This window comes from Ptychodera flava, chromosome 4 (genome assembly GCF_041260155.1).
Source record: "Ptychodera flava strain L36383 chromosome 4, AS_Pfla_20210202, whole genome shotgun sequence".
Lineage (NCBI taxonomy): Eukaryota > Metazoa > Hemichordata > Enteropneusta > Ptychoderidae > Ptychodera > Ptychodera flava.
This window is the reverse complement of record NC_091931.1, coordinates 31,264,969-31,290,019: the sequence shown is the minus strand read 5'-3', so window position 1 is coordinate 31,290,019 and position 25,051 is coordinate 31,264,969. Positions and strand designations below refer to the sequence as shown.

Below are 25,051 nucleotides of genomic sequence, written 5' to 3'. Positions count from 1 at the left end.
TTTCACGTTCCACATACAGAGGCAGTGGACACAGCCACGTGTCTCCCCCCCCCCCCTTCAAAAAAAATAATTTTTATGTAATAGAAGGAAAATATCTTAGTTTGGATTTGAGAAAAAATAACTATATCCACTGTTCATAATTCTTTGTAGTATATTACATGTATGTATGCTTCTGTGGTGTTGTTTTATGAACCATATTATTCATATAAAATATTACATCATTGTGATGAGTATCTTTCATCAAACATGGCAGACTAGTTGTCCTTGCCACCAGTTTGCTTGTTTCCCACACATACTTAAGTACCTCAGAAAATGGCAGCAATGTTTGTTTTTCTCAATGTTTGATATTGGTATGTACTTTGAGTATGTAGTTTCTTGAAAAGAAAAACTGCATGGTTGTTCATAGTGTTTTCTCTTGATTTTGAAAGTGCATTACAATTAGGAAAGTATAAGCAAAGTTGATGATGAACTTTGGTTTGTGCAGTACTACTACACGTACATGCACTGTGGCTTATGTGAAGACTGACTCAGAAACAAAGATACATATCTATCTTTTCTATTGTCTATCTTTCTTAGCCATCTTTCCCGCCCTCAGTAAGATGATTTTGGCCCAGTAGTTCAAGAAAAGTGGTGGAGGTAATCATGTCCTCTTGTGAAATACTCGGCCATTTCAGCGTTGACCATGAACCACTTTCCATATCCATTGAGCTCGAAGTGTCCTTCTGTCTGGTTATCATGGAAAGTGCGATGTACTTTTTTCACTAAATGGGGAAAAAAATTGCTACGAGAAATTCATTCCAAATGTGTGTTCACAGAGGCTTGAACCAAATGCAACATGCCATGTAGTTTCCACGATTACATTTCAATCTAGATTTTGACAGAGACAAATAGGCTTTGCAAAAAATTACCCGCTGTCGGTAGCCAATCAGCAGTTCCCATGGCAACGGAATTTGATCCCCCAGGAGGGGCTTTTGTGAAGAGGGTCATGAAAAACCCCACTTAATGATTGTATTGTGTACTCTCACAGCTGTGTCCTCACATTGGAGGTGACAGCATTGATGAAATTATTGTCGCTGCTCTAGTAGTTGTCCTCTGTCAATTGAAAAGCATGTCATCTCCCTGCTCTGCTGTGTACCCTGGCAGACAGGTGGCATTTGGGTACAATATTTATAACCAAACCTTCACAGTATATCTTGTAAATTCTGATGAGTATGAAAGAGGTGAGGCAACAACATATAAGTAATTCGTCGATGTTCAATATTCCTGAATGCAATACATAGTGGATTGAATTTTTGTGTTGATAAAAAAAGCAAAATATTACTATACTTCGCTCAATTTTTTTCCGTTCATGTACCAAATATTGATGATGTGTATGACAAAATATTTGACTTTAACCAGTAGCTCAGATAATGTATATGAAGAATGGAAACACCAAGAGACGCATGGCCTCATTCTTATAACAGTACACCAGTGGTAGATGTCCCACTCAGTGTGGTTTTCAACTAATTATCCTATATCTGAATTCAAAAGGAACCTACCATAAATCTAGATTTCATATCCCGGCTAATAAATTTGACATAAATAACAGATTAGAAAATTCCACACTAGATGATTTAGTTTTGCCAATAAATAACGCGATAACCCCCCTCGAGAGATGGATTTTTGTATTGCATCAGTGACATTTTGGGTTGTCCAGTATCTGCAAATATGCAGTGTATGTGTGGAGTATTTTGTCTGACGGTGCAAGGTGCTCATATTTTGCAATAACTTACAATCAAAATTAAAAATTGGTTTTGAAAATGTATAGATGATGCATTTTCTTTGGTGTAAAGATTTCTATACTTTTTTTTGTCAGATGGACCCTGTTTACAGTACTGTATGGAGGTAGCCATTGCATATTGCTACTGTGTATGTACACAGGCAGTTTCTGTTGAACTGTGAAAACTGGTCCGGCATCTCAGTGTGGGAAAATATGCCAACCCGAATATTCAGTGGCTTATTAAACTGTTCAGAGGTGGTGACAGTGATTCATAAGTTTAATAGCCATGTGTAAACAGACCCTGTGAATGGTGAGGTCGGTGTGAACTTGCACATGAAACGATCCATCTGGATTGATCCTTCCACACTCACCGTACACTGGGTAGAATTCTGGAGAACACGTACACTGACTTTCAAGTGGTTAGGGTTTTGACCCCACCAACATTCAATACCTGGTGTTTCAACGTGCTTTGAGGAACAGAGCAAGAAGTTTCAATTGACAAACAAAATAAGCTACTGGCTCTTTAATTAATGTTTGCAGTCCGTATGGACTTTTAAAGGCAGAGGTGAATTCACTTGGTTATTGACAGTTTGTCCGAAACGGGATCTACCATCACCAGTGTGTGATGGTGTTAATAAAAACATCAACAGTCCAAACATACAGGGTCACTGTTGGGTCGCCACAGGCTTTTTGCTTTCGGGTGTCAGAGAGAGACACTGCGAAACCGAGAGGACCGTATTAAAATACAGCCCTGAATATGAATGTTTAGTCTACATGTCTTTTACCAAGCAAGCAAACGTCATTGAAAACAGAAAAATTTAATTCAATCTGAAAAGAACCTCCTTTTGCAGGGCTCAAGGTTGGGTTGCAAAAGCCACACACGCCAGGGAGAAACTTTGGCCAAAGGCTTCTCAAAAGAATAGAATGTCTGGAGTTCTCCATCCAAGTGTCGAGATTTTATCACCCTGATACCAATTGGGTTTTTGTGCCTTTCGTTCAACCTTTTACCCCCATTTCCCAAGTGTAGTAGTCCAACTTTACCACAGAAAACAATAGGATTGGTTCAAACGACAGTGGTTAAAAGGGGAGTACTAGGTAATGGTAAATATCTTCACCTTTAGATGTTTTTATACATATTCAGAAGTGTCATCCTTCTCTCAGTAAATGCATGGCATGTTTCAGATGACAGCAACCCCCACCCCCCACGTGCAACAATGTTGAAATGATGATATTACAATCATGTGCGCGTATGTTAAATAGCTGTTACTATGGCGACAGTGATGCAAGGTGTAAGATGAGACCATTGTAGCGATGATGCGATGGAACTCTGCACACACGCAATTCAGTGCAGGTGATGATGCTAGGAATGTCCCCAGGCTAGTTTGTTTTTCATGATTTTTTCAAAGCTGGTATGTGTGTCCAGCGAGGCCTTGCTGTCTGCCACAATCAGGCGTTATCAGGCCAGCACTATTCCAGTCCCACTCACACACACACGACTTTCATCTGATTTGGGAGAGGGGAAGGCAAGCTTACCTCCAAGGTGATTCCTTGGTGCCGGATGACGGCACGGAGTCCCATGGCCGGCAATACCGTAAATAGTTTGCTGTCCCAATCAGACGTGCCGCGGGGTCCCAAGCAAACATAGGTGGCATGCTTTGCGTCAAGGATGCTGCATTCTGGCGTCACTACTGCCAGATGATAAGGATGGCTAAGTGATTACGCACTGTGAATTATTACAGATCTAGAGATTTGTGCAGAGTTCATGAACTTCAGTTTTTCTGACGGCTGTAGATGCCAATACATTTATGCCCAGTAACTGACAAGTTTTTCAATCTGTTATTAACTTTCAAGTATTTCAAACAATGAGCAACTTATCCCGTTATTGCTTGCAGTGCAGGTGTGGAGGTCTCTTTTAAAATGACATATTGTCATTTGCTTTTCAAAAATTAAATTTTTTTTTTCCAAAAAAATTATCCATTGCTTATCTCAGTGCAAAATATGGTCCAGCATACGGTGGACAAAGTTATTTTAAAAGATATATGAAGGATTAATGTGTCTTCCTCTGGCCAACCAAAAAAATCTTTCCCTCTCCCGAGAGATCTTTTTCAGCAGTGGCGGTTTAAAAGTGGCCAAAAATGTTGTGTATGTGGTAAGAGGGTAGGCATGAGAATATTTGTGTGTTGTGATGGAAGCTTAAAAACCTTGACAGGCGGCAGTTGCAGGGGAGCTGACGTCCGCGTGGCAGCAAGTGTTTTACATTCTTGGTTGTTCTCAGCGGAGTGCAAATCTCCCCCCAGTGGTCTATCATGAGTTGACTGAGAGAAAGGGACTGCGTGTCACCCTGTCCTTAATAATGATTTGCTGAAGAGTGAATGTTGTCTACCGAATTCCACACAGCTTTGCCATCGCTCTGTATCGCACTTTGTCAACAGATGCCCACTTGCCGAAACCCGAGACCTGTAAACAGTGACAATAGTGGCATATGGCATGTAAACAATGACATGAAAGTTAGCAGTGACGGTGAAACTTTGCCAAAGAACCCTCCAAGATATATCAGCTGCCTCATATTAATGCTGAAAAAGAAGCGTTCCGGCAACATACAAGCTCTCTGACAGACAAAAAACGTCTATTCCTGGCTGTCAATTTGCTGGATTCTTTGCGTGTTCAGCCATAACACAGTAGCCAAATAGTCAGGGTCCAGAAATACCACAAGTATCGGCTACAAAATGCAGAGGTCACGGGGTCAGCTATCTCTTCATTCAAAGTATGTCAGCCGAAAGTGACATTCAGCCTCCAGAAATTGAAGGTGAATTTTTCAAATTAAGCAAACATTTTTCGCGGAATTGGCTTAAGTACAGATAAATGTTTTATATCTGAGCACTGCATCAGGAATGTAGGTGAATTCAACAATGGGAGAAATAAAACAATTGTTCAATCACATGGATTTTGTAAATTGCTCACTGTTAATCTTACGATTATCAAACAATGTCAAAATTTACACAATTTATATTTAATATACATTTCACTGTTGTAAAACCTTGTTTTTTCTCATGGAAGAAGCTCATGGAAGAAGGCTCCCTCATTTTCATGGCATCAAGTAGATGCTAAAACAATTGTGGATGTGTAGGATCACAGCTTGTCCTCAGCAGCCTATAGAAATACTTGAAGTCTTTTTGTAAGACTTAGAAAGATGCCGTATTGAGGTATTATCGGTTGCCTTTCCCAGATCATTTGTACTTCACTGAAAATATCAATTACACATTATTTGCAGAGTACCTGGATTTATGGACCAAGTATTAATTTATAAGTTCAGGCAGCCCTGTCAATTTACAGCCGACATTAATCAAAATTTTCTGGTTGCTGCATACTCTACAGTGGTAGATGCTAGTTTTTTGTCATTTGATGACGACAAAGAAATTCTTATTTATCAGTGAATCGGTTAAATTTCAATCAAATATGGTATTGAAAAACTGAGAAAATTGTCGTTTGTGTTCAAGAAATGCGATAAATTTCCTACAAATTTCATTGACTGTGAATAATTGTACTGTTGAACAAAGTATATTACCTCATAAAGACGATTTTCAAACACGCCAAAGGGCAATGCTTTGAATTTGCAGCATGTGTGAACGCGAGGCGCAAAGAGATATTTGCCCATGCACAAAAGGTCCTCCCCTCCCGCATCTTGAATGGTCTCATCCAAGTGTTTTATACATAGCAGTCACATTCCGACTCACACTATCTCATACACCCGGGTTCCCGTGTTTGTCTATGTAAGTGTCTTCATGGTGGTGTATTACTTACAAGTTCTTCCCCAAAGGTGAGAGATTTTATTATTTGACGTGTCTCCAGACGGGAGGAATGGAATGACATCTCGGTGTGTGCATTGGGAGGAGGGGATAAGAGGAGGCAAAGGGGGAGTAATGAGGTGATGTTGTGGTGGGCTTAGGTGATGTTGTGGTGGGCTTAGGGACACGGTTACGGTTCACCCCCCACAATTCAGTAAAATGGCAGGCAATCCAATGGTATAGATAAAACTCTTATAGCATCCATACCTCTTTGTTATGATGGCTTTATATCCCGTCAGGGGGGCCTCCTCAAATTGCAAATACAAGAGATGATCCCGGCACAGTTCCTGAGAAAAAAACTTGACAGAAATCTGTTCTTCTCTTTCAACTGCCCCCCTTTTCAATGACTGGCAAACAAGAGATATTCAAACAAGTAAATTTGTCACAATAGTTGGCGACCCTCATGGCTTTTGTCTGTCACGTAGATTATGAAACGGCAACACGCTCAAATGTATGCAGCTGTACACTGGGAGTTTTGAGGAACACATACCGTAACTTTCAATGGAGCACTGGAATCTGTTGCTTTTTTTTGTGACACTCAGCTCCTGAAAGTAGGACAGATTACAATGCGCCCTTTTTTTGTCATCTCCATATTTTTTTTTCAACACTGTCAGACCTCTCAATCCTTCATACACAAAGCCGAGTTGAATATATAGCAGAACCAGAAAAAAGTGATGATGTTCAAAACAGAATGTTTTGAACACTGATTCTTGGCAACTAGGCTATATGAAAATCCATGTCCTTCACATAACAACGTCCAACCGACACAGCTTCTCTCAAAGATATTTTCAAATTTTTTTGCCTAAACGACATAGAGGAATTCGTGTCCGGCGTTTAAGAAACTATGCCAACTGCAAAATATTTACTGGTATTCTCACTTCTGACTGAATGTAACAGCGGCACTCGGCATTGGCCGTTCCTTTTTTTGAATTGTCTCATGTACAAAGTCTCTGAGTCTGTTGTGGCTGTAACGCCCAGGCATGCTTGTCAGCAGACGTGTACTCCTCAGCCTACCAATTACGGATCAGTGTGATTGACTTTCTCACTGCCTGGAATGCCGCTCGGCTCTTACAAGCACCTACTCGACCAAAGAGCAGTAAACTCCAAGACGTGCTCGTTTTCTGTGGTATGTTTTTGCCATTCCCCTATGTTGAAGTCACATCTATATTTTGATATTATGGTTGTCAGCTACTGCGATAAAGATATATGGGCCTTTTTTTATTTCGCCTTGCATGGAATATGTGTCATACCAATCATAAATACCAGTTGATGAGGAAAGAGAGAGAGAAAAAATCCCGTGGCATAATTAGTGACCCTGTTCGGAGCTGATAAAAATAACTTAGACACATTCCAAGTGAAAAAATGAACATTCTTTGGTTGTGTGCCAAATCAGGCAGTGAGAAGCAGAATAAAATGGCAAATAAAAACACTCAAAAATTGTTAGGTTATTTTTTTTCCTGGTCAAACTGACGACATTTGATGGCGTGTCATTAGTTTTAAAAGAGTCATGTACTTTGTAATTGCTTTACAGCCTGTACTTTCTAATGCCGGCACTCCTAATCGCAGGACAAAGGTGTGCATGGGGCCAAGACGTAGTTGACACCAGAACTCTTTATCCCGTAATCTGATCATCTTTTTTTTTTTCTCAACTTGCCGCTGTGTCAGAGTACTTTTTGAAGGTTTTGAAAATTCCTGACAACGCTGTGTCTATTGTGACTGCTGGTTGGCTGGAAGAGTGGGTCCTTCAGCATAGTGGTCTGGAAAATACTTCCCACTTTACTCCCCTTGACAACTAAACTCTTAGAGTTGTACTTTCATGTAGCTTACATAAAAAGACACATACCAGTACACATGCACTCACACGTGCGCACGCATACATGCATAATGTATGTGTCAGTCAGGTGCACTGGCACGCAGACCAAACCATGCATAGGCTGCATGCAATCCAGCTACCCCCACTCATCATCCAATTCATAATTACCAAGAAGTCATTCTAGCTCATTTGTTTGGGGGTTTTTTGCCCCATTGGTGAAGAATATTTGGTTGCGAGATACCTCGGAGCTGTAAAGTACACTTTCTATAGAACACAGTGCAGTGTGCCAAGTACCATGCAACTGTCTAGTTGTTAGTTGTGCTGTGAATTTAGCATGGATGTTTGAAACAAGGGTTTCATGTCCACTCTCTGGAATATATACCTGTATATATTCATGAGGTTGTGTTTCCATCCTGTGAAATACAACTAGGGAAGGTTTTTCACCAAGGTTTTATTTTTCTGTCAGTTGCCGAGAGAAAGCAACACACATTCAGACCATGGTCTGGCAAGATGCAAATGAGACTGGCTTTTTTGAAAAGGAAAGGAATGCATGGCCTTAAGAAACTGCAAAAAAAACCACAAAACCCTTTCACTGAGATCCATAGATTAGCCAGCTTGTATCAATCCTTCTGTGTGCGATTATACAACAGGCGCAAATCTGTGTGTTCTTCCTCGCTGCTCCTCGTTGACAAGGGGGGAAAAAAGAAAGTAAGATTTACAAGTATTAATGCAGTAAATAGGTCAAGCGTACACATCTATATGCTCGCTGTATGATACAACAAACCAACATGGGCTATGGCGACTCAAAGGCATCAGAACCATATTTTTCACCATTTATTACATTCGCATTGCATTTGTACATGGAGAAGTTTAACCCTTTCACCCCCAGTTCCCTGTATACAGGTCCAACTTTACCATAGAAAACAATGGATTTGGGACAAACCATGGTGGTGAAAGGGTTAACCACTGCCGACTGAGGAGATAACCAGCATTCTTGACTCAGCTTTTTGTGTCCCGTGCCGTCTGTTGTCAAAACTAATTCAGCCCAGGCAAATGTTATAATTCTCAGCAGTATATATCCATCAGTAAAGTGTTCAGCCCAACAGTATTGTCATCATAATGATGAAATTGTTCTTTTTCATTTGCTTTTTGAGTCTCCTTTTCTGGTATGCAAATATTCATTACATGCTAATACGTACACATGTACCTGCAAGGAAACAGCAGAAACCCACTTTTACAGAGTATGGACCAGGAACAAGAGTCAGAATGTTATTTGTTGTTTAAATAAATGTTTCTCTGCAGTCCATTTCTTTCTGCTACAGATCTGCCCGGTTGGGAATTTACTTCATTCATTAGAGTTCCTCTTCAGTGTTTTGAAAGCTATCATTGTAATACTTCTGTTGGATCTGTACTCTGTTTTGCCAATTCGGGATTTCAGTGTATTTGTTAAAAAGTCACGTTTTTGTTGGGTTGATCTATCAAATAGCAGGTATGCTGACAGTGAACGTGTCAGTCTTTGGCTTTGAATACTCGTTTTGGAAGGAACTTTTTTAAACTTTAAAGCTTGAATATAGTGCAGGTCGAGAACTGTCCCAATTGCAAATTAAACCAGCCCCGGACTTGCAAACAGAATTCAAATGCATCTTTACCGAGTGACTGACTTTGCATTCCCATCATGCAATGCTTTGCGACAAAGGACGCACATAAATATAAATAAGGCACTCACTCGTGTCGGCAACCGGCTCGTTTAGGCATGCAACTCTATAAAAAGAAAGACAAGAAAAAAAAAGACAAGACAGAGAAGTGATGCTGCCAGGCAAATGTCATTGGCAGAATGAATGGGCGACTGCTGCGCGGCAAAGAGATACGAAGCTATCAGAGAATAGTGTAGGGTGAATCACCCAACCCATCTAGCCATCAATTTTGGTTTAACCCTGTGCTTCCATTGGAAAAAGGGATGAAACTAAATACACGGGAATAGGGTTATTGGATCTAAGATGTAATTGGGATTCAGTAAAATCTTGCACGTGATGTTAGAGAGTTAGCGCCGAGAGTAGATGTAAATGTGACGTCCCTTATTGATGTTACTGGCAGCAACAATAGCTCCCCTGCAAAGTGCCACAGATACTACTATCAGCTTCTGTACCAAGCAAGAATGTACACTTCCCCTTTGACAGTCAATTGTTAGAACGGGTTTGTTTATGGCAGCAAATTTATAGAACACAGAAATGTATGATTGTGCCTTTTAAATCCAAAAAACAAGCAGAGACAAAGAAAACGGCAGACTGGACGCTTGGACACTATTCAAAAAAAAAATCTAGGTTGAGTGAATTTTACGAAGCAAGCTGACTATTAGTGACATTGTCCACTCAGACACTTATCTTGTCTCGCATTCCTATTTCTTGCAGGTTAACCAAGCCCCAGTCTTTTGCTGATTGTGTTGGAAATGGTGAGTAGAAGTTTGCTTTTTATTGCTCAGACATTTTACTGTATATATCTTCCCCATGTCCGTCCAGACGATACTACGAATACTTGGACTGTAAATTCCAGGTTGTTTTTTAAAAGTGAAAGGAGATCTTTCGCCATAAAAAGATGACAAATGAATACATTTCTTGAATTACTTGGTTCAGTTTATAGCTCTTGATGTCAAATCTAATAATTCAAGTAATTTTTTTTTTCTGTAAAATGCCATGACCATCAACATTCCACACGAGATGCCTCGAATACATCATCTTGTTTTGAACAGTCTGCAATGGAATACTGTCCAGGGAGAGAAATGTGCCGTATGAATGTTCTATGATTTGGTCGTCTCAACAATATTAAATACCTGGTGTGCAAGCGTAACCTCTCGGAATAAAATTCTCCCATCCGAATCTGGATGTCTTAGACAGAGTTGAAAAAAAAAATAGCTAAAACGAACATCCCTGCGGACTTCAAGTTATTTTCCATTCCGACTGGAAATTCCTTGCAGAAACTTATCGGGTACATTCACCCGCCAGTGGTATTCGTATCTCATAAATCCAAGAAAATCACTCACAATAAAGTCTGCAGCGTTTATTGAAAATATTTACAGTGAGGCATTTTATCACATTCCTCGATACTTTTTGATGCCCGAGAAGTGAGAAGAAATAGTGGAGGTGAACTTGATTGATGAGAGGTGCTGACTTTTTGGTTCGTAATTGGATGGTAAACCAATTTGTGCCATCCAGTTTGCTTTCCTAGCCTGGAGGCAAGACGAGGCGCAGTGTGTCAGTGATCAGAAATTCCTCCCAGATAGCATCTCTCCTCGAGTTTCTGCTTTACCGAGAGGAAAGGGGAGACCTGACGTTACTTTTGCCTGTAGTGCTTTGTCAGCCAGCTTCTTTTGTTTTTATGTTGAGATTGACTGTCAGGCATGTTCACTTGTGGTTCTTTCATCCTCCCTGTAGATTAGGGTCCATCAGCGGAGTAGCTCATAGTACTGTCGCATACATGTTTCCACATGTCTCTGTGTCAGAAACCTGTTTTGTATAGCTTTCTTTTGTATAGGGTTTTTTGGGGTATTGTTGATAGTGATAATGAATTGCATGTTACAGGTACCAACAGTGCTAGTGTTAGGGTAGTGAGGGGCTCTTATACAGTGGGGGGGGGGGGTTTGTGGACGGAAAGACAATAGTACGCAAAAACTAAATGGATATAGTGTTCAGTGTTCATTTCATTATGAACTTGGTTTGGCGCAAAGAAATTCCTGATATGCATTTCAGACAGGTATACATGTAAACCGAGTCATATTTATCTGATCAAGTCATCTGTCCCTAGCATGCAAATGCGAAGCACTTTACTACAGATTATTGAATATTCTAAAATAGATGGAGTCAAATCTGTACATGCATAAAACCACTGCTGTCAATCTCAATGTCAAGATGTCAATTCAGTTCTATCAGCTTACTTGTAACATTTGTATAAACCAAACAATTGTAATATATATATATATATATATATATATATATATATATATATATATATATATATATATATAATGTCTGTGTCTGTGCATGTCTGTATTTGCCTATGTATGTATTACACAATACATAAGGTATGTGAGATAACGCATCTTGATTATTGTTAAAAAGGTAACAAATTCACATAGAACAAGCAACATATTGAAATAGCATAACATATTACTTTTCAAATAAATGAAACAAAAAGCACTTTAAAGAAGACATTTGTAGCAACTAATGTGATGTGTCTGGGTTTTTTTTTAACAGAACTACCGTTTGGATGGGAGGAAGTGTTTGATGGCCATTTAGGACTTTATTATGTCGACCACATCAGTCGTAAGTAAAAAGTTTGGTATCCTTCAGCCTGCATAACTTCAATGACTTGAAGGAACCGGGAAATCTGCAGATGATAGAACAAGAATTTTAGTGAAATAGCTAGATTTTACACTATTGACAAATTTTGACAATAGTGTAGAATCTACTACTGTAGCTTGTCAACCTTTCACACCTATTGCCATGTTTAGAGGTCCAGGTTTACTACAGAAAACCATTTGATCGGGCCAAGCCAACATGGTGAAAGGGTTAATTTCAGGCTCAAGATTTTGTATTTTGGGGGTTTGCAGAAGTCAGAATGAAGCGTTTTCAGGTTAGTTTTTGGATGAATTTTGTCAAACAGTTGTCTTTCAGTGTTCTGACCACTTTCAGTATTCAGACGTGAGGTTAAAAAATAAATTGCATGGCTTCCTTAACCGCCTCTATTGAGTTCATCCCTCATTTTGGTTTCTTAATCAGATAATGAGATAGCCAGGTTATAATGCGAGGAGAGATAAAGAGAGACAGAGAGAGTAAGAGAGGAGCTTATTCAGTGGCTAATCACTGAATAACCATGCCATGGTTAATGAATCAATTCAGAGACACTCCATGGTAGCAAATCAGCAAGTGTTCCCATGGTAATCTATTGGTCACGCTGTTGTCATCAGTTGCCATCCTTTCATTCCTCATTTCTAGTACAGGGGTCCATTTTCACCTGTAAAGGTAATAGGGTTAGTCCAAACCATGGTGATGAGAGGGTCAACACTCGTATTTGATAGCAATATCAGCTGCCTTCTCTCTCTGTATGTGTCAGCGGGGTTACAGTTTTTGGATTTAAACTGTTACAGACAGCTCTTTTGAATGACAACATTTCAGCGTGATTTTCTTTGTGCAGACGATGTTTTTTCCCTCTCTCTAAGCCCCAGTGACATGATTTAAAGACAAGAGGGGATAGACTCTCTCCTCTTTACATCGGTAATAATCTTCTGAGAGTCCTTTTGGGGAGGAGCTTTTGGTCAAGGATTTAGCGAAATGTCACTGTTCAGAAGTTGGCAGACTTGTTCTGCGAGGATCCTGCTTTTATGGATGGTGTATGAACTGTGTGTTGAGGGGAAAATCTGTTGAAAGAAAAGGTCTGTCAATCAGGATGCATGTGTAGGTTATGTCAATCGATCAAAGTAAGGGATTGTTGCTTTTTTTCCACTCCAGCATTGTGATTACTATTCATGAGACTTGAAGGGGTTTTTGTTTTTTGGATTCGTTTGTTTTGACGTAGTTATCATAGTAAAAAGCTCTAACAGAGGATTACATGCTTTCTTTCACCGCGACTCTAAGAATCATTCTCCCCAGTGCGGCATTGAGTTGCTGACTTTTCTCAAAACACCATGTTTACCAATCTTTGTTTACTCGCAGTGGCAGGGGGAGAACTTGACATGTAAACAAAAGAGGGACCCTGGCATTTGGGGTCAGCCAGCCACAGAGTTTTCACATTTCGGTGGAAAGGGTGTGCACATTACATCAGTTTTATTATGGTATTGATTAGGTGTTTTATGGGGTTTAAATGGCAGATTAGTACTAAAATGTAGTTTTTCATCGGGCATTAATTTCTTGCCAAACTTCTCTAAATGGAGAAGTGCGTTGGAGTGTCTGGAATAAATAATGCCTGGCCAGCAGAAATATAGACAAGAAATTATTTAGAGAGACCAATGTAGGATTTGTTACCCTTTTGATTTTGACAAGCATAGGAACAGCGTTGTCATGCTTCCTTTATTACAGTGGAATAGGCAGTAACTTTACATGTAATAGCTCTAGGTATTTCTGTGTATTGTGTCACCGCATACTTTGTAATGTGTTGTTTCACTGTACACAAACATTCTATGTTGGTCTTTTGAAAGTTCGGTACCAGCTTCCAATCTGGAGAATGACTTTTAATATCCTTTTTAGCATCTCCTTCACACTATTCAACGGAACTTTCTCCGGTTTTGTTGAGCAAAATCCCTCTTGGATATTCAGTATGAAGGATGCAGGATGGGGCAATGTGCCCTCCATTGCTCACGTGGGAGTTGGAACGCCTTCGGCATTCCGACTTCTGAACAGGTTTGCATTCCAGCTCATGTACCATTTACCTTACAGGTTTGGACACGTTGTGAACTGAAAGTGCAAAGGCAATGGCGAGAATGACATTCCAAGCCCTCAATCTTTAAAAAATAAAAAGACAAAAAAAACTACTGAATGTCGGACAAGATATAGACATGTCTGAAACCATCTTTAAAATTCAGCAATAACATTCCCAAAACAATGCATGTGAACATTCCCACAGCAATAAACATGGACCGTTCCCCGTCTTGTACTCTCGATGCAAGACAAAGACAAATCACCAATGTTTAGTAGCATAGCTGAAGCATCTAATGGCATAAATCCAAAGTTTTAAAAACAGAATATCTTTTATCCTCAAAGTTTCTGGAGATACTGAAAGAAGCCCTACTGTACATCTGCTATGTCAGTGGTGACTACATTCCATTACCAGTGTTTTCTCCATAACATGGACTCCCCCTTTCTTAATCTAAATCCCCCCTAAAATAATCACTTAACATGGGCAGTGTCACCCCAACAATGAGATCTTGAAATACTGATTACACACAGTATTGATAGCGACATTCCACACTGTGATTACTGCCCACAATGTAACATCACAGACTTTGCCTCCAGATTACAAAACTGTGTCTATAGGCTTCTAATACATTGGTGTGTAAATGGTATAAAAAATTTCCAACATAGACGAGAAGAAAAACATCAGGAGACTTTTTTTAACCCTTTGAGTGCTGTAATTTTTCCCACCAAAATTTTAGTGCACATTTTAACAATTTTTATGAATTTTTCTGCAATTTTTTTGATCATTTTGGACCAAACGGACATCACATTTCATTGGCTACAGGTTTTCATCAAAATTTTGGCAAAAATTTGAAAAAAATTGACTGGGGTATATTTTATAAAGGAGACAAAAATTTGGCTTTGGCGCTCAAAGGGTTAATTTAATAGTTGACCCACACTTCAACTTCAATGTTTAATACCTTGATGCACCTTAATTTAGTTTGAATAATTTATTATGGATCCCCCTCAATCAGAACCAAATCCCCCCTCTCAATTTTTCAAGGAGAGGGAGACATTACCCCTTGTGAGAGAAAACACTGCATTACTGAGTCTGATGTATATTTGTCATTGCCAACAGCATCCACCCTTGGTATCTTGAAATTTGGTGATTTTATCTTTGCAGGCTACCATCTAAACCATGCTTCTAAGCTTTCAGATGTTCAGCTGAGCTTGAAGATGTCTTCCTGTTCTGTCACCTTGGCTTGAGTCTCATCAATGTCAAGGTGTTGTGGCTAGCTCTCAGTCTCTTTCTCCCTTTTCGTGTAGGGAAGTGAATCTGCATGTACAAAACTGTGACCGGGGAAACAGCAAATTTTTTTGATATTTCAAGAGATGATTAGAGAAAGCATATCAACAAGATTATTACACCATTACAAAGATGTATTTTATTATATGATAACATCTTTGTGCATTCAAAGGCATGCACTACAACTTTAAGGCTTTAAACCATAGAGAAACCACACTATCCTTTGTGGCCATGTTATTAGTAAAACGAGGCCATCTTAGATCAAGGCAAAAAAAAGGAGCTTGGAAAGTTGACTTGAATTGCAAACCAAAGAACAGACAGTAAAATTTTAAAGTCACCATTCATCAAGTAGCTCCTGCTAAAGTTAGATTCTTTATGAAAGAAAAGACAAAAGTCCTGTGTGTATGGTGAAGGATGATTTAGTATTAATGGTGTCATCTAGGTGGTTTCTTTATCTGTGGTGGGCTGTTCTGGCTGTTGTAGTTTCACATAATGTACCGCTGTCTAAATTTATCACTCCAGGCCAAAGCCCATTGATAACAAAGACCGGGGTGGCATCATTAATGTAACAGACATTGTCTAGTTCTTAAATTACCCATCTTTCAGTCTTTGGTTCAGCGTCCCTCGGCGTCCACCCCTACATGTGTGCCCAATTTTACAACCGGTGGTTTGAGAAGGCATTCATTCTATACCCTGACCTTCACACCAGGTCCCTAAAAAAGTTCTTAATATCATTGGAAATCAGATAAGTTGTGATTTTATGAGCTTCTGCTGCAGTTTATCCCGCTGGAAAAAAAACCCCAGCCATTGATATGCACATTTCATCATTATCTGCCACAGAATTTTTTTTTTTTCATAAAAATTATGCTGTGGCAAATATGCATTTTAGCTACTGATATGAAAATATTCTACTAGTGAATTTTCTTTCTAATGAAGATACATTGTTTCTTGCAGTAGACTTGATAGTATGACGGAATTCATATTCATAAAGTGAAAATTTATGCAAGAAATCATATTGCTTGTACCATCATAAGCCAGAACTAGACGTCGTTGGCAACTGTATAGATCTACCCTTTATGTAGGCTTTGCTAATTACAGCAATAAGCTCAGAAACTGCAGGCAAGTTGGGCAAATGCAGCCACTCTGAACACATATAACAAAAGTAGAACCTACAGGAAAGCTTCGACAAGCTGGGCAGGCAAGTGAACGACTGAGTTGAAATGTGGCTCACTTCTAAGCCTTAAAATTGGATATTTCATGATATTAAATACCAATCTTACTTGTTCACAATTTTAGCGAAACACATAAGACAAGGCAGGTGCAAACATGCCGCCCAAGCATTTATCAAATCTCTTCCCTTTTTTTCTAAAAAAAAAAAATTCTTTAAATTCTTCTATTTCTTCTTTTTTTAGACTTGGCTCTAGGGTGCCAAATTGTTTCTCGCATGGGCTGTGCAATTTGAATAATGTCTTCTGTCTTTTGTTTTTATGTCACCATCCCTAAGGTTGTGCATGATATATGTGGTTTCCTCTCCTACTTAGGATATGTCGGCTCCTTTTAAATACTCTCGATATTTGGCCGTGTTCCAATCTCTGCAAACCTGTAATCAGTCTCTTTAATTCTGCAAACACACACACACTTTCCATGCAGAGGGGGTCGGCCTTGTACACGCACCCTGTAATTTCCACATGGTTAAAATAAACCAATACTACTGTATGCCAGAGCACGCTTCAACTCTCCCTCAGAAAAAGGAAAAATCTGCAGGTGACCATGACACTGAAAGAGGCCAGGTGGTGATCAACTATTCACCTGGTACCGTGAGGACACAACAATGAGACGATAGTCACAGTTGAGTTGTCTGTATTTTTCACCTAAGGCACTTTCCCATGGGATAGGGCGAGGTGGAAATCGCTTAACCCCATGAAAACTGGGTGAAATCACCCTTTCTGCTCTTTTGCGCATGGTAATTGCAGTCTCTCAGTCTGCTTTTGTCCAGCTTCCGCGGGTATGGGAAGATATTTTTGTGCATGGTTGAATGTTTCAGTAAATTGACCTATTTTGAAGCATTTTGCTCAGAGAGGTGAGCCCGGGACACATCCTTGTTTGTATACACTGTGTGGCTGCGGGTCACATGTCTCTCGGACTGGCCGCACCATTTGTCAGCCATCCTTGTTCCTGGATAAAAGTCACCCCTTCTGATTGGCTGATAAAAGTTTGTATTCTTAAAGTTCATGTATCCATGGACCAATAGAAATGTTTCTGTGCGAAGTACCCTGTAGGTCAAACTTGGTAACGTCAGTCTAGACTGCAAAATTAGTATCTGCTCGTCAAGCAGTTTACCATTTATTGTCTCAAAAAACCTAATCAGGTGATCCACAAAAAAGCATGCAATATAATTGCTTTCATAATTCAGTTATCTTGAAAGGCAAAACATGTTCAATTCTGATACAAATGCGCATTTAAAATTGAGTTTTAGCTACTATAGACGATAGTCTATAGGAGCTATTGGGATAGGTATCTGTCTGGCGTCCGTTGTCAGTCTGTGTGTATGTATGTATGTATGTCCGTTTGTGAGGCGTCCGTCCACTCAAATATCTTGAAAACTGCAGTACTTACTGATTTGATATTTGTTGTGTAGATGAAAAATATGATTTTGAGAAACTGGTTTTTTTTTTAATTTTGTGATATTGTTGAAAATATGCAAATTAGCGCCAAAAAAGGCATTTTTGGTAAAAAAATCTTCTTCTTCATAACCGCTGGTCAGACAGCTTTGTTATTTGGTATACAGGTCCCCAGGGATAACACAACTTAGATTTGTTCAAATCGTGATGAAATATGCAAATCTGTATTTTTAAGGAATTTTTTTGTCATTTTTGGTCAAAACTTTATTTCATCGAAACCGCTTGTCCGACAGCTTTGATATTTGGTATACAGGTTCCTACAGATGACCTTAATATGATATATTGAATATATGACGAAATCTGCAATTTTCTATTTTTGGTGCAATTTTTGCCATTGTTGGTCAAAAAATGTGTTTCTCAAGAACTACTTGTCTGATGCCTTTGATATTTGGTATACAGGTTCGTAGGGGTTGTCCTAGTGTGATATTATTGAAATTTTATGAAATCATCAGTTTTTGTATTTTTGGTCAAAATATTTGTTTCTCAAAAGTTACTCATCTGATAGCTTTGATATTTGGTATACAAGTTCCTAGGCTTTATCTTAATGTAATATATTGAAATTATGATGAAATCATCAATTTTGTATTTTTGCAGCTAATTTTGCCATTTTTGGTCCGGCCATCATGAAATGAGCTATCAAGGATATCCACCTTCTTTATCAATACATGTGTCACAAAAGTTATTCTCTACATAACACAGCAGAGCTCTGTCATCTGTTGGGTCACTTGTTTTTTTCTAAACCGCTGGTCAGACAGCTTTAATATTTGGTTTACAGGTCCCTAGGATGACCTTAGTGAGATAATTTCATACAGTCAGGAAATACTTAATTTTGTATCCATGTCTATAGTAGTTTCAGGGACTTTGGCCCTATGTTTACATTAGCCCATGTTAATGTCACATTTGTAAACCTCTAACCAATATTCACTCAAACTATTTATTCTATACAAGTTATTTTAATAGGAGTAATATATTTTTTCGGAATCCAGAATTCCAAAATCAGTTTGGAATGTGTTGCAATTACTTCATATTAATGTTATATAATTATAATAAGCATAGTGTACCGGTAGCCAGCAGTTGCAGCCACTTTAAAATGTAAAATGGCACATTTTTTAATTTTGAGAGGGAAAAAAATTACCCTTGGCCATAGATAAAGTAAGATGATCGTCAGGTCATCAAGAGGGCTGATCTCAAAATTGTCATTTTCAGCTCAATTTTTTCATGAAAATACTGCCTCTATGTTGAAGTGTCAGTGTTTCGAAAATTTGCAACAGAATAATTTTTCAGTTCATCGGTCTCATTCTGACATCACCTCTGGTCTTTGATCTTCCTATACATAGAAAGATGTAACGTGTAATTTGTGGTTTGTGGCATATGCATAAAAATATCAGAAAGTACGTGAGACCTATACAGTGTCATTGTCATTGAGAAATGAGTTCAGGTACAAGACCTCAACCTTTCAACTCTTACAAACGCCTTCTCACACACACTTGGACACCTCCACTCAATTCCTCGACTTGTCTGACAATACTACCGGAAAAAAAACCGGTGCCGTGGGATTGGTTGGTCTTGCTTTGAAAGCGGCCAAGGAGCAGGTAGGTGTCTCTCCGTACACCGTCACTGTGTTCTTGTATCTGTAAGCCATGCTGTCCGTGCTTTGCAGTTTTCAGAAGAAGGCAACGAAAAGGTTTTATTTCAGTCGATTTCACCGTATGAACACACAAAAATAAAACATTGTTCAAAAATTTATGCAAAGACTGATTCAAGAATATGAAAAAAAACCAATGTTTTGATGAAATCTGCAGAACAAATCACATGCATATACTCAAACTCTGAGCGGTAATAAAATTTGGTCAAGTTTCTGTCAGCGGCTTCCAATCATGCATGCATTGATGTTATATTCCATGGTAGTTTCCTTCACACTGGCATCTGGTTCTGACCAACTGCCACTCCGCAGACGTGCTCTGAGGGCACGTTTCATGAATATGCATCAAACGCAGGCAGGTATTTCAGTTTGCCATGCTCTGCATACCAGACCATGGAAAGCAGCCGGTGACAGACAATGCCAGCTTTTACCGCTTTTCTCTGTTCGTCATCGGCCTGTCTGTCTACCAACTGACAGCGCAAACTTTTGTGACCCCAAAAATGTGGAGAATTTGCACGTGCGTTCTGGAGCAGATTTAGGGATAGCCATTCTGCAGAAAGGTAACACTTTATTGAGGATAAGGGGTAATGCCTTGCACAACGGTATGAGGATGTTGCTTAAAGTACACCCTGTCCTAAGGGCAAGGAATTTGATGTAAATCACGCGACACCTGTCAAACTGTCAGTGCTATGTACACTGTGTACCAGCATGGTCTTGAAATGGGTGAGTGACTGTGGTGTAGAGACATTCCTATGTGTATCTCCGTGTGTGTGGATATGTGGGTGTGCGTATCAGAGTGTGTGTTGGAAACATGCACGTCAAAGCATGGAAGGCTTACACTCCAACTGGAGTAATTTCTTGACTAACGCTGTGGATTCATATTTATAACTAATCCTCGTTCTGCCAAGGGGGCTACAAGTTTAACAGTTCACAACTGCCAGGTTGAACTCGGATGAAAGTGTGCCAAAATTGTCGGTAAACTTGTGAACTGGACATCTGAAAGAAGTGAAGGTTGATGTGAAGAGCTGCCTATTCAACGATCCGAATGTGGACATGTTTGCTTGTGAAGAATGCAAATTTCACTTACTGTTATTAGTTACTGTGTATGTAAACTGAAATATTCTTTTAAGATGGCATGGGTAGATGAGACATCTTACATTCAGAAAAAATCAGCTTGATAAAAACAGCGTCAGTGAACCCAAAAATCTGTCTGATCTACCCTTCATTTACTTTTACTCTGACTGGTCAATGAAAGATCACAGTCAACGTCAATCGATTGAAAACAGACATATCAAACTAAAACTCAAGCTGTGCATCATCACCAAACCTTTACACAAAATATTTAGATTTTACAAATTTTTATATTTTACTTTATATTTTTACATATCCATTGTGTCTGTTTATCGAGGACATATTTTTTTCAATCACCCCAATCTAACCGTTCTTATTTAGCCAAACTTTTCAGCCAAATTCAGACTGAAGTGCTCATCTGTAAAAGAAAAAAAATCACTATTGCAACATTCGGTGTCGAATTTCCTTGATATCGCTGTAATTCTTCTGAAAACAAAATTTATTGTTGCTAGTCTTCCACATTGACTGATGTGTTGACACAATAGATCACTTTCTGAGACGTCTCTGTCTACTTGGTCGCCGATGAAATTACATCCCTCGCACCGTCTCGGCATTTCAGCAGTCAATTGATGAGATTTGCACCGGCATTGACACCACATTCTGTGTAATTTGTAGACCTTGGATGCAAATTGTCCCTTCAACTTGCCTAAATAAAACTCCCTCTCACAGTATTGGTTTCCGTCCTGTAAAGGACCGTGTGAGTTGGCAGTGTGAGATGAAAGCATGCGACCAAGGGGTGGAGTTCTTCAGCAAAGACAAAAAAGTCGTCTTCTTCGTATGAATTTCGGTGCTGAAAAATGATTTGAAAGAGAAATGATTTTTTTTGACCAAAAAATCAAAATAATTTCACCATGAACTTTCTATTTCTGTATTTGGCAGCCATGTTGAATTGTAATAAATGTCAGTAAATAGTTGTCACACAATCGGAAAATTCTTCCCCTTTTATGTGCCTTTGAATTCAAAAGAGATCATTCCAAAATTTGTTTGCGCGTTGTCATGAAAATTAACAAATGAATGGAGTTCTTGCTATAAGGATAAAACTGTCATCATACTTTTGACATGCTGATAGATGTACTTTTTCTGTTTTGAATTTTCAGAGAGAAATCAAATTGATGATCCAAGACAAGAATGGAGGCAAGCGCAAGAAAAGATGCTTAAAGAGTACCTCCACACTGCGAAAGACGATTTACATGACAAGCAGGAAATCTATGCTGTTAAACAGCAACGTTTAGCCCTAGCTCAAGATGAGGTGAGTTTTCACCTACTTTACTGGTGTTTTTTTTAATCCATATAATTTTTGTAGTTTCTGCCACTTCTTATTCATGTTGTCTGTGTCACTCTTCTTGAAGAAGAAGTCGTGTTGAACCAAACTCTTTTCCTCATCAAAATGTCAGATTCTGTAATGAATGAAACAAGTTAATTATTTTCATTATATAATTAGCTATTTTTGAAAAGTATTTATTTCCGCAATTTTTTTTTTTTATCATCTCTGTATTTACATATAATTTCTGTACACACACCGTCTGAAATACTCTGAAACTCAATAACAATAATAAGTAAATATCAGGACAGATTCCATTCACACAATACCTTTTGTATCGATAAAGCTTGTCACAACATAGACTCAGACCCAGACCAAGTGAAAGAAAGACTAATGCAAAGACAAATTTAGATTATTGAATGAAGAAATCTGGTTTGCATACCGTACAAGTTGATTCTCATGTAGTCGTGTACGAGTCACTGTGTCAAGCAATGAACACGATATATCCTTAAAGCATCTCAGAGCCGGGGCAACTCCATTTATGACAGTTAAGGTAGTATGCACCTCGAAGGTGAAAGACTTAAACTTTTGCTCAAACTTTTCTCAAGGAATCTTTCAACCATTGTCTTTCAAAAATCAAGAATAAAAATCAGGGGCCACTGTGCTAATTTTGGTATGAGAGAAACAAATAACCCAGGATTACCAATACCGGTGTATAACCCTTTTCTTGCCAAGTCCATATTTCACCATCAGGTCAAGATGGTTAAATTAATGAAACAAACATATTCCATATGGTGCAATTTAACATAATACTGTACATTTGAAGGCTATTGAAAACATAAATACTGTAAACTTTATTTTTTTGGATAAAGATGCTATGACATACCAAGCCAAGCGTGTGAAAATACGTCATGTTTTGGCTCAATACCACTTTTTACTGACTTGGCTGATGGGGAAGTAATAGTCTTAATACTGTCTGGCAGGAAAAGGGTTAAAATTCAAAATGGCCACTATCACTGTATTAACTCAATGCAGAAAAATAAAATTTTTGAATTTTCGGAAAAGTAAGCGAGTTAAAAGTTTGTTTTAACATCAAGAGCTTTAAAATGAGCCCCCACAAGTGGTATATCAGAAAAGATTGTAAAAGTTTGAGAGTCTGAATATCTGTACCCGAGGCGCATTCTAGCTTAATACAATATTACTCACCGGGGATGCAGAGATTGCAAATGAGACAGGTGCTCCTATCAAAGATGCTTGTTCAAAATCCTTTCCAGTGCCTCCTTACATCAAGTGCCGCCATTAGGAGACACAGACGTCCCCTTTTTGTATGTCAGTACTTCATGCATGATTTATTGCTTTGTTTGTGAGTAAGGGCAAGTTTCATACATTAATAGTGATGGAACCGTCTGGAAATGTTAGCCAAAAAAATTTACAATTTACAGTTCCAACTCTGCTATGTGTATCTTTGCTCTTACACACAATCCTGAAATAATTCTGCACCCAAAGGACGCATAATTATTTCTGGAAGCTAAAGCGTGTTACTTGTCAATTATATGTGAGTAAAGCTGTGAATAAAATGTCCTACTATGCCAAGATTTTGAAAAGAATTGTACGTCACTACAAAACTTAAAAAATATTAGAGCATGCAAAAGCTGCAAAGTTCTCTTGAGTTCTTGAAGATAATTCAGTATGCGGTGTTTGTCTTGGATCACACAAAATGAAATTATCCAAATGAAAGTTAAGTTTATTAATTCAAGGTATCACTTATTCAAGGTTTTATAAGGTTTCTTGTTTTACATGATAGAACTTGCAACTCAAAATCCAATCCAAGCAAACTAGAGAATTATTCCTTTCCCTAAAACTGCATTGAATGTTGTTTCAAAAAACCCTCTTCTCTTTTTATTAAAAAAAAATTCTTTCATTCGAACTCCCACAAGAGTTGAACTCCCACAAGAGATCCACCATTGAGCGTTGAGTCAACAACTCGGCAGAGCTGAATTTTCAATGAGTGGAGATGCAATTTGCGGTGTTCTTGACACAAAACCAGGCTATTGAATTTCCTGCTTTTCCATGTTTTTCTGTTTGCAGTTCCAGCATCTAAACAGCGCTCTGAATGGGTGGCAGTCACGGAGCAGTTGTAAGTATTCAAAGTATGTTACTCTCGCCCGGTCGTCCAACACGGCCCACAACCCCGACGCACTCCTCTCTTCTCCACCTATCCCACAACCCCTTGGGAGAAATACTTTGACAGAATATTGAGTTGCGGGCTCTCTGTCTTCTTGTAGCTGGCGTCAGACCACCATGCTGGTATGATGTGTCTTTTTCTTAATTGGCCCACAAAAAATCAAATGTTCACAGATTAATTTTCGGAGAGATATCAATAGCCATGTGCGTGGATCTTTTCTAGAACACATTCCACGGATTCTGTGTCAGTCTGAACGCCTAAGTCTGCCAGTGTACCACCAACTCTACTTGATAGCCACTCCTTTAGATTCACCGTTTCCATGTACTGTGTGTAGATATTCTCGGATTCTCCACCCTCACACTTCCTCCCGCATAATTCGGGGAGTTAGAGGGAGCAAGATTTTGGAAAGACAAGGGAATTCTATGAGTAATCGCATTCTTCCTATTTCTTACGGTTTATTGCTCAATAAAACGTCAATCACAGTAATGAAAACAGGACTTACAAATCTCTCAGTGTGATATTATTATTATATTAGAAAGTCTCATCTAGTTTGTGTACATCAAATATAAGGTTTAAAACACTTTTGTTTAAGTGTTGCCTTTGATAAGGGTGAAATATGTACGTTAGGAAACTCAACAAATTTGCAGTGTATTTTGAAAACCTATGGAGCCTCTGAAAGTGCATTGACAGGTCAGGTGATAGGTAAGATTGTCTTTACAACTACAGCTTGGTGTTGTTTTGTTATCGGGTATAAGAAAGATATTTTAGACCCTTTTTTGATAATCCCAGACTATTAGCTTCATTCAAACTGTATCTTGTTTTCAGCCACTTGTAGAGAAATTTACCAAAATTTTTATCAATTAATGAAGTGTACGCTGAGAATGGTGAACCAAACGTCAGTTAGGACCTCTTGCGTCTCTCACAATGATCTCGTGTTGAAAGTGACAGCAGTAAGATTACGGCAACGAATCATCATGTGTTACATACTACTAAAAATGGATTAAAAGAGAGTGATAATAATGAAAAAAACATATGGCCGCACATT

General features: G+C 38.8%; 1 protein-coding gene across 2 annotated transcripts in view; it reads left to right on the top strand.

Annotated features, from left to right (window-relative positions):
* The window catches only part of LOC139131482 (protein KIBRA-like), a 76,640-nt gene that overhangs the window by 35,059 nt on the left and 16,530 nt on the right, over positions 1–25,051 (top strand). The window contains exons 1-5 of one of the 2 annotated variants that reach the window (XM_070697543.1): positions 5,470–5,576; positions 9,826–9,866; positions 11,665–11,733; positions 21,658–21,809; positions 23,910–23,958. In XM_070697543.1, the coding sequence (XP_070553644.1) occupies positions 5,542–5,576; positions 9,826–9,866; positions 11,665–11,733; positions 21,658–21,809; positions 23,910–23,958 (346 nt within the window). In that variant the 5' untranslated portion in view covers positions 5,470–5,541. Of the gene's footprint in view, positions 1–5,469; positions 5,577–9,825; positions 9,867–11,664; positions 11,734–21,657; positions 21,810–23,909; positions 23,959–25,051 lie in introns of those variants that run through there. The other variant, XM_070697544.1, reaches the window with a different exon arrangement.